The sequence below is a fragment of the Wasmannia auropunctata genome, unplaced genomic scaffold (genome assembly GCF_000956235.1).
Source record: "Wasmannia auropunctata unplaced genomic scaffold, wasmannia.A_1.0 LD335975.1, whole genome shotgun sequence".
Taxonomy (NCBI): Eukaryota; Metazoa; Arthropoda; class Insecta; order Hymenoptera; family Formicidae; genus Wasmannia; species Wasmannia auropunctata.
Window position 1 is genome coordinate 53829 of NW_012026915.1, and position 10197 is coordinate 64025.

The following is a 10197-nucleotide window of genomic DNA, read 5'->3' on the forward strand; positions in this document are numbered from 1 at the left end:
CGTGTGCTCTTCCGATCTGAAATTTCTTAATTTATACATTTGAATTACGTCAATAAAAAGTTCTTTTCTACCTCGAAGTACTATTAAATAAATTATTTTCAATTTCGGAAATATTTTGGTAAAATTTCTATAATTTATTGCTACAGTTTAAATGAGAGTTTGAAGAAATAATCCACAATTTTATTTTTATCAATACTTTAATATAAGAAGAAACGGTTACTAATGTAATATGTAGATATTTATTAAATAAAAAAAATTTTTTTGAGATATGATTTTAGCATTTTAAGAGCAAATGTATAAATAGAACTCTGAAAAAATGTTTGTAGATTGCAATTCAATAGTCTTCGTATTATTAAAATTTTTGCAATATACAGAGTATTGTAAAAAGTCGATATGTGCAATAATTATTATAGATGTTTTTATATAAAACCTCTTTGTATTGCGGAAATTATTTATTTTTCACAACTATCAGGGTATTGTAAAAATTCATTATTTTTCACAATTGCCATTTTATTGTAAAAAAATGTTTTATCAAAAATTAATACCTTTTGTAACTGTCGCTGTATTGTAAAAATTATTCATTTTATGCAATTGCCGTTGAATAAATTTGTATTTTATGCAACAGTCAGAGTATTGCATAAATGTGGTACACCTGCGTCGCAGTAAATAATACAGTAGAACCTTTATATAATCCACTTCGTTATAGTCGCAACCTCTAAATAGTCGACCTCCAATTAAGCACATTTCAAGCCCACGTGACCATAATCTCTTGCGCAGTACAATGCGCAATCGGTCTATTCAGACTCGTAACAATCATATAGCTGCGAGGCCCAATCAATGTGCGATAAGGAGACAAATCTGGATCTTTTTTTATCATACAAATATTGTATAATACATTTTATTTAATAAAACTATTGTTGTATATCAGGATTATTAATTATATATTAACTATCTATGTAGTAAGCTGTTGTAATCTAACTAAATTCAGTGTGTCATAATGACAAATTATTTATCATTTTATGATGATGAATTATCATAAAATATTCATATTATCATATTCATCTCATTATGACAACAAAATTATGCCAAATCATAGTAGCTTACTACTTAGATAGATAATTAATATATTAATTATTGTACATCATTTTTAGTGTAAACAAGAACCAAAAGTCGAGAAAATTTATAACAGCCCTGCTTTGGGCGGAGCTAAGACAACCTCTTTATAGTCACATTTCGGTCCCGAGGGTGTGACTATAAAGAGGTTCTACGTATTCCTAGTCATTCAGTGATGACAGAATCAAGACGCAGTTTTCGCGATACAGTTACGGAATTGTAGTATTATTTGTAAGTGCCGTCTAGGTCTTTGCCGTCGAGGAAGTGAGTGTCTAGGTGTTGTTTAGATCTTCGCTGTTGAGGAACTGAGTGTCTAGGTGTCGTCTAGGTCTTCGCCGTCAAGGAAGTGAGTGTTTACATGATTGTTGTCGAGGAACTAAGTGTTTAGATGTCGTCTATCCCAATTTCGATCTTTAGTCTGATATAGGTTTTATCTTTGTTATTCATCGAAACAAGAATAACGTTACATCCGCAGAGCACTTGGATGAAAATCTGAAGGCGCCTCAAAGTTGCTAGACAGCAACCGCTAGCAATATTTAAGGCATGACGAGATTGGCGAGTCTCTTATAGAGTCTCTATTTACAAGGGAACACACAGAAGTGCTCCCGTCCGATTTCAATGAGTTTTAGATATGTTAAACTACAGACAAAAATAAGATACTACGATTTTTTTATACTTGCAGAGTCGCACATTAAGGGGGTAAAACATCCCTTAGAAAAAATTTTTCTAGTTCAATGGGAATATCGTCAAAACTACGAAAGATAGAAAAAATGTTTTTAATAAAAGTTGAATGGCTTTAAGAATAATTTATAATTATAATTTAAAATAATTTTTTTATTATTTATTTTTTTACCCCCATCACCCAACATTTTTTAATTTTTCAAAATTTTTTTCTACCAAATTAAAGAGTATTTTAAGACGAATTCAACAATGTGTGATAAAGTTATTTTCCAAAGTATCATTTTCGAGAAATAATTATAAACGTCTCTGTACGCACACCATCCTTACTCGTTTATGCGCTAATTTACCTATGTGAACTTGGCACCTGACTTTTACTAAAATAATTTTACAATAAAAAAAAGTTAGTATTTTGTTTTTAGTTGTTTGTAGTAGTATAATTTTGTTTGTAAATTTATAAAAAGAATTTTGAAAAAATGACTATCACCCGACTTTGGGTTATAGAAAAAACAATAATATATCTTGATTTAGAATCGTTTCTAGTAATTTGTAATGACTTCCCCGTCGTTTGTAGTTGAATTATTCAAAAGTTGCAATATATTAGCAGCAAATAAAAAACATAACTTTGTCAATTTTCAAGATGCCTCGAATTCACTTGCGGCACAATTTTTATAATCATTTTTAAATGTTTGTAGTGACTTTCCTGTCGTTTGTAGTTGAACCGTTCAAAAGTTACATTATATTAGCAATAAATAAAAAATGTATTTTTGTCAATTTTTAAGATATCTCAAATTCGCTTACGGCATAATTTTTAGAATCGTATTTTACGCTGAAAACAATGGTGTGTGATAAAGTGTATAACTGTAAAGTGTAGAAATGTATAACATATTTTATTTTTCACGATTTATATATTTGTGTCATAATGTCTTACCATCTAAGTACATATAATCATTGAAAATTTATATCGCGCAAGGCTAGAAAATAATTACAATACATTTGAATGAAATCATGAGTATCAAGAATAAAATAGCGGAAAACGCACGCACAGTAAATTATGCATTTTTATAAACTTCGTATTACAAGTGATTGACATTGAATTTTATAAACGATATACCTTATAGCGTGAACTGTGTGTCTGATTGCTCGAAGGTATGTTATTATTTATATGAATAATATTTAATCTTTTTCATATCAAAGTCGCTCAAAGCCATTTAAATATATGTGAACGTATAGTATCTTGCATTCTGCCAAGTGTACGTTACATACTTACATCAAACGGAAAGTGAAGTATCTGTCCAGTGGTCGTAAATTGTTTCGTGTATCAAAATAATGATGTGCTATTTTGAGCGAGAGTGAGTCGCTCAAATAAATCATTCGTTTTACGTAGTGAAATACGTAGAATAGCATGAGCAGTAACAGGGAAAAGTTACCGGGAAACGAGAATAACAAGAAGAATCCCTCCAGCAAAGAGGACAGTCCGTCGGACGATAAAAAAGATGATGGTTCAGCCTCGACGGGAAGTAATGGCGGTACCACGGAAGAACCGTCGCAGCCCGGTAGTAAACCCAGCTCCGTGGGCGCGATCGTCAGAGAAGAAGCCCAGAGGCTGCTGGACCTAGCGGCACGCAGGGAATGGGACGTCGTGGACCAGCTGCTGAAGTCTTTGGAGAAGACTGTGCAGAGCACTGGGGAGGATGGCTTCATTGTACCGCTCGCCGGTGTTTTGGATACGGTTAGTTTCCAAGAAAATTAAAACATCTTAATCTCTTTCAAAGATCTTCCGCGTATCATTCACATGACTATGTCGATGAGGCCGAAGAATATCTGGCACAAAAGAAATCAATCAGATTTTCAGAAATAATTGTGAAAGCGTGTAATGTTTTAAATGGATAAAATAAATCCTTGTCATAGAAATGTCTACTCGCAGGAGACTTTAACAAAAAGTTTTAAATAGATGCGAGACGGTCAAACAATTATAGAAGGATCGCACGACACATTTATTTTTCTATACTAAAATTTTTTCATTTACAGACGACGGGGATGACGCCGTTGATGTACGCAGTGAAGGACAACCGCAGCGAGCTATTTGATCGGATGATCAAGCTCGGATCCGACGTGAACGCCAGAAACATTGCAAGTATTCTACGATAAATAAGACAAATTGTTTGATAAATCGAGAGTCTTTATTCTTAATAAAATTCAAGAAATATTTATTTATTTTATAATTGTAATAAGAATCATATGTGGGCGAATACATTTTTTTTTTAGATATTTCATTTAAAACCATGAGAAAAATGTTTGATTCATCATTTCTTGATTCATTGTCATCGTGATAAGTTCTTGTGCTGGGATTACGTGGCATTGACACGTAATAATATCCGCGAATGTGAACGTGCCATGAAACGTGTACAGCTAATGATCAGGTTACAATCTGTGCTAAATCAAGTTACTAACAAGTAAACCTTCCAAAGTGTAACTCTCCCATTTCATTCAAATTTAGCATAAATATAGAACTGTGAAAAATATTTTATTTATGTCTTTTCATTTTGACTTATGCGGTTTTAAGAGCAAGTATTATAATTTAAATTTTCACCTTTTTATTAGCTATAGACGTAATAATATTTAATTACGTTGTAATATTTGTTGAGATTTCTTTATGCGAAATTTAGTATCTCTAAAGTTAGTATCTCTAGATATAATATTTTTACGATTACTCCTACAGCACTTTTCGTAATTTAATCAATTATAAAGTGTAAGAAAATGTAGTAAACGTAGTAAATTAATTTTCTTTATTTATTATAAATGGTATAAGCATTTGACATTTTACATTTATAAAATTTGAGAAATATACCTTATTTGAGCAGTAAAATTGCAAAGAAGAACAAAGTTTTTTAAATTTTTTGAAAACACAGTTTATTTTGTGATTCAAGTAAACCATATTTCTAAAATAATTAATAAAAATTGAAAAAGAATTTCCTCTCATATTTATACATATTTTTTAATTTTTAATTTCTCTATTTTATCATGCTAGATAATTATCCTCGTATTATGAGTAGAGTCAGAAAAAGAATCGTTTTAACTTGCAATTTTTTTTAATCTCATTTTTTGTCGCAGAAAGGAAAAATACCTCTTCTGCTAGCAATCGAGGCTGGTAATCAGTCGATATGCCGGAAACTTTTGGCACATCAAGCACCAGATCAGCTATGCGCCACTACGCCAGCCGGTGATTCCGCCATGCATTTGGCCGCTAGAAGAAGAGACATCGACATGATGCGGATCCTGGTGGATTACGGTGCTGCCGTTAACATGCAAAATGTACGTTAAATTTTAAGCGCGAAGATTCCACATGAAGTGAGCCAATAATAATCAGACGGTATATTTTGTTGAAACTTTGTCAATTGTATATTTTCGCTGAATGTTTCAAAGCTCGCAAATTATACTTACGCTCTGAACTAAATACCATGCAAGTTTTTTATTTTTATCTGCATTTTGGTAAACTATTTAATTGTTTAATTATGTTCTCTACAATTTTATGCCATTCGGAAATAACCATTTAACTATTTTATCTTTACATCGCGTAAATAAACAATTTCGAATTTCTGAGACATAACGTCGTGTGATATAATGTTTAACTTCTGGTAAAATTAGTGGAATTTTAAACAGGTTATCCAAGTATTTTGTATATATTTGTATTATAACGCAAAGCGCTGAATCTCGTGTACACCGCAATTCTATTCTGACTTCAATTGTGACCCTGCAAGGAAAGTACAAAATTTAACAAGATCGATCGTACATGGAACAGAAATGACGCACATGTTAAATTGCTGCAACTGCAAGTTCTATATATGTTTTTGAAATAAGCAATTAGAAACGAGATGGGCATAAAATTTACGATGAGGTCTTAAACTTTCTAAATATTTATTTAATTGTATCGTCGTTTCCTTCATAATTTTGCGATGCTGTTTTTACTATCATGCAACAATATCCAATGGCTTTTAATTGAGCAAAAATTTATAAAAACAATTATAAGATAAGTGTATGCATAACTAATGAGAATAAGAATTGATTAATAAATATAAACAAGACTTTAGGTTTTCGTATATCTGCAATATGTTTGGTACATTTAAGATATAAAATAGAAACAAGGTAACGATATAAGTTGAGTTATAATTAGTAAAAGGTGAAAAAAGAGATAATTTTATTACTAACGTAATCGAAAAAAAAGTAATTTAATAAACTAAAATAAAAAAGAAAAAATAATTTTTCGAATTTTATTGTATAACCAATATATAATAAATAAAATAAAAATGTATAAAATTTATTATTAAACAAAACTTATAACATGCAATATTATCGAGAGATATACGTAAGACGTAATACGTATATAATTTTATACATATTTCAGAGTGATGGACAAACTGCGTTACACATAGCGAGCGCCGAAGGTGACAAAACTTTAGTGAAGTACCTTTACGATGTCAGAGCCTCTGCCTCGATCACCGATCACCAAGATTGTACGCCGATGCATTTGGCCGTAGAGAACGGTCATGCTACCATTATCGAGCTGCTGGTCGATAAATTCAAAGCAGATATCTTCGAAACGACGAAAGACGGCTCCACTCTGATGCACATAGCATCGCTAAACGGTCACTCGGAATGTGTCACTATGCTCTTGAAGAAGGGCGTATATCTGCACATGACAAACAAACATGGTGCCAGATCCATTCATACGGCTGCAGGATACGGCCATGTGGGTATTATCAGCACTCTGCTGCAACGAGGAGAGAAGGTAAATGATCTGTCAGCGATGTGGAAAATACTATCACACAATTGAGAATATATCATATGACATCGCATGTATAACTCCTCAGTTATAATTACTTTGACAAAGCCAAAATTAATTTTTTTGCTTATAAATATTTCGCATATATTAAATTCGATCTTTATATATTTATATTAATTTGAAAATACCATATTTTTATTTTCTGAAAAGTATTTATCACCTACACACACACACACACAGAGAGAGAGAGAGAGAGAGAGATGTGAAATCAAGTATCAAAAAATTTGGTTTTTTAATTTTTTATTTAATTTAAGATATTTTCTACGTATCTCCAAATACTAAATTTTATTGTATGGAAACCGGTTATTCTTTTTGTATCTAGGTGGACGCAATAACTAACGATAACTGTACGGCACTCCATATAGCCGTGGAAAGTGCCAAACCAGCTGTCGTAAAAACCCTTTTGGGATACGGTGCAGACGTACACGTGAGAGGTGGAAAACTTTGGGAGACTCCACTTCACATAGCTGCTAAAGTGGTTGATGGCGACAAATGCGCTCTGTTGTTATTGAAATCAGGAGCAAATCCCAATCTAACAATCAACGACGGTCAAACGCCCGTGCATGTGGCAGCCAGCCATGGGAATTTAGCGGCACTCCTTTTACTCCTCGACAATGATGGTGACCCGATGTTTAAATCAAAAGTACGTCGACAAAGCAAGAAATAAGATATAATTTATAAAAATACATTCTTTATATAATATTATAAAATATAATAATTAAACAAATTAAACGTTGTTTTTTTCATTATGTTTCAACAAATAATTATATATATTAAAATAATTTTTTCAAAACAATGAATGTTAAATTATTTCTATTTATTCTGAGCTTTCTATGTTCCTTAGAAAGGAGAAACACCTTTGCATTTAGCCTGCAGGAGTTGCAGAGCTGACGTCGTCCGACATTTGATAGAATTTGTAAAAGAAAAAAAAGGGTCAGAAGTGGCTGCCGCCTACGTAAATAGTCTGACTAACGAAGGTGCTAGTGCGCTCCATTACGTAGTCCTAATCGAATCTTCGGAAGTCGGAACTCCAGGCGATGATCGCGCCATCATTCACGTCCTTCTTGAGAGCGGCGCGAACGTCTCATTGCAGACCAGACAGACTCAGGAATCAGCGTTCCACCACTGTGCACTCGCCGGCAACAACGAGGTTCTGACGGAGATGATCAGTCGCATGTCAGCTACGGAAATGCAAAAGGTCTTGAACCGGCAGAATGCCATGGGTTGGACGCCGCTGCTGATTGCCGCTCATCGGGGTCATATGGAAATTGTGACCACTATCCTCGCCAATCACGGAAGAGTCGACGTGTTCGATCTCGAAGGTAGATCCGCTCTTCATCTAGCCGCTGAACACGGCTACCTTCAAGTCTGCGATGTGTTGTTGGCAAACAAGGCCTTTATAAACTCCAAATCATACGTGGGAAACACTGCCTTGCACTTAGCTGCCATGAATGGTTACACGCATTTAGTACAATTCTTCGTACAGGGCCATAGAGCCGAGATAGACGTACTCACACTGAGGAAGCAGACTCCTCTTCACCTGGCAGCAGGAGCGGGTCAGTTGGAAGTCTGCAAGCTATTATTGGAACTCGGCGCAAGCATAGATGCCACAGACGACCAGGGGCAAATGCCGATTCACGCTGCGGTCATGAATAACTACGCCGAAGTGGCGCAACTCTTTTTACAAAGGCACGCCGGTCTGATGATGGCCTGCACCAACGACGGCAATACCTGCGCCCACATCGCCGCCATGCAAGGCAGTGTCCGGATGATCGAAGAGCTGATGAAGTTCGACAAGCAGAGTATGATAACCGCTAGGAATAAACTGACGGAAACGACTCCTCTGCAGCTAGCGGCAGAAGGTGGTCACGCCGAGATCGTGAAGGCTCTGATTAAGGCTGGCGCGTCCTGCGCTGACGAGAATTGCGCTGGTTTTACCGCGGTTCATCTAGCGGCTCAACACGGCCACTGCCACATACTTGAAGTGATGAGGTCGTCACAATCTCTTAGAATATCCAGCAAGAAGCTCGGCGTCACTGCGCTTCATGTTGCTGCTTATTTCGGACAAGCCGGTGAGCAAAAATCTCATAAATAATATATATGTTATATATATATATTAGGATGGTTCTTACTATTTATATTAGTTCAAAATTTATTTAAAAAAATTTTTTTACTTATCCTGTATAATGGTTCCATTTAAAAAAAAAATCCCTATAAAATTTCAGTTCATTGGGGGAAAGATGAATGTTAAAAAGCGTTTAAAAGTCCTAAAATAGGATAGATGATAACACAGTTCAATAAGAAAAAAACATGTAAACGGGACTATTTATTTCCTGTAGTTTTTTAGACGCTGTATTTAAATCCGGGTGTAAAATTGCTCTATCACGTTACAATTTTGAAAAATTTAAAGTTAAACAACATCTCAATTTTGATTGCAAGAACATACTTCTCTAGCACGTCGCATTTCGAAGTTATATTATAACAAAATACGTAAAATTAGGTTTTTTTTTGCAACTTTACCTGTTACTCTCTCAAAATTGAGACATAATAGAGCAATTCTACAATATTCGGATTCAACGTCAAAAAAACGACTACTTTCATTATGGTGTTCGAAAAAAGATCATTTTTTTGTTAAACAGTGTAATAATTAATATATTTTACATTTATTACAATTAATATTTATTCAAGTTGTGACGAGACAGTCAACTTTTGCCAGTGGATTCGTGTTCAGCAGGCAAAAATACGTCGCAAATGACTTTTGACACTCGTGATACGAAATCCTGTCTTATGTTGTATATTATACATATATTAAAATAATAATTTTGTAGGCTACTTTAACATTGATAATATACAATAATAACAGTTTAGTAAATTATTTTTTTAAATACATATTTATCCTAAAAAATTAGTTTAAACAAAAAATCAATCATTTTTCGGCACTCTTTCCCGTTATTCGATTGAGCTAAAATTTTACAGAGATTTTTTTTATAAAAAAAATTACTCTGAACTATGAGATAAAAAAGATTCTGTACTCGAAAAATAATGACCCTAATAAATAATAATTAATAATACTCTATACATAAATAAAGAAATATGCATATATATAGTATAAATACACACATATCTATTTATTTATTTATGTATAGAGTATTACTAATTAACGATAAAATATCATTGATAAAGCCAATTAATTAGTATCATAAGAACCTATTACTAAATTTGAATGCATTCACTATATATTCAATGTACATATATTGAATGCATTCAATGTAAATTTAAATATATTTGTTCGATATATCCGTATATCAGTATTTTCAAAAGAGACATTTAAATATGTAAACTGATGAAATAGCACTCTTTCAATTGTACTTCGTCATACTTTCTTTATATTTTATTTATAAAAAGAGAATAAGGTAAGTGTCCCTATTAGTGTGCCTTTAAGAAAATTCGTTCATTACTGATTTAATCTTTAAATACTGTAGCTTTCAATTTGTCGGTTTAAAGTTAATACCAATTTTTCAAATATTTCTTCTTACAATTTTTTTTTATATAAAAAATATTAA

General features: G+C 33.1%; 2 protein-coding genes across 2 annotated transcripts in view; both read left to right on the forward strand.

Moving 5' to 3' along the window:
- LOC105454802 (ankyrin-3-like) overlaps nt 1-1226 on the forward strand; it is a 4358-nt gene extending 3132 nt beyond the window's left edge. The window contains exon 5 of the mRNA XM_011697689.1: nt 1152-1226. Coding sequence (XP_011695991.1) covers nt 1152-1226 — 75 coding nt within the window. The remainder of the gene's footprint in view (nt 1-1151) is intronic.
- A 64-nt stretch (nt 1227-1290) lies between these two features.
- LOC105454803 (ankyrin-3-like) overlaps nt 1291-10197 on the forward strand; it is a 16613-nt gene continuing 7706 nt past the window's right edge. The window contains exons 1-7 of the mRNA XM_011697690.1: nt 1291-1459; nt 2770-3523; nt 3823-3924; nt 4906-5106; nt 6197-6580; nt 6957-7277; nt 7479-8706. Coding sequence (XP_011695992.1) covers nt 3197-3523; nt 3823-3924; nt 4906-5106; nt 6197-6580; nt 6957-7277; nt 7479-8706 — 2563 coding nt within the window. The 5' untranslated portion in view covers nt 1291-1459; nt 2770-3196. The remainder of the gene's footprint in view (nt 1460-2769; nt 3524-3822; nt 3925-4905; nt 5107-6196; nt 6581-6956; nt 7278-7478; nt 8707-10197) is intronic.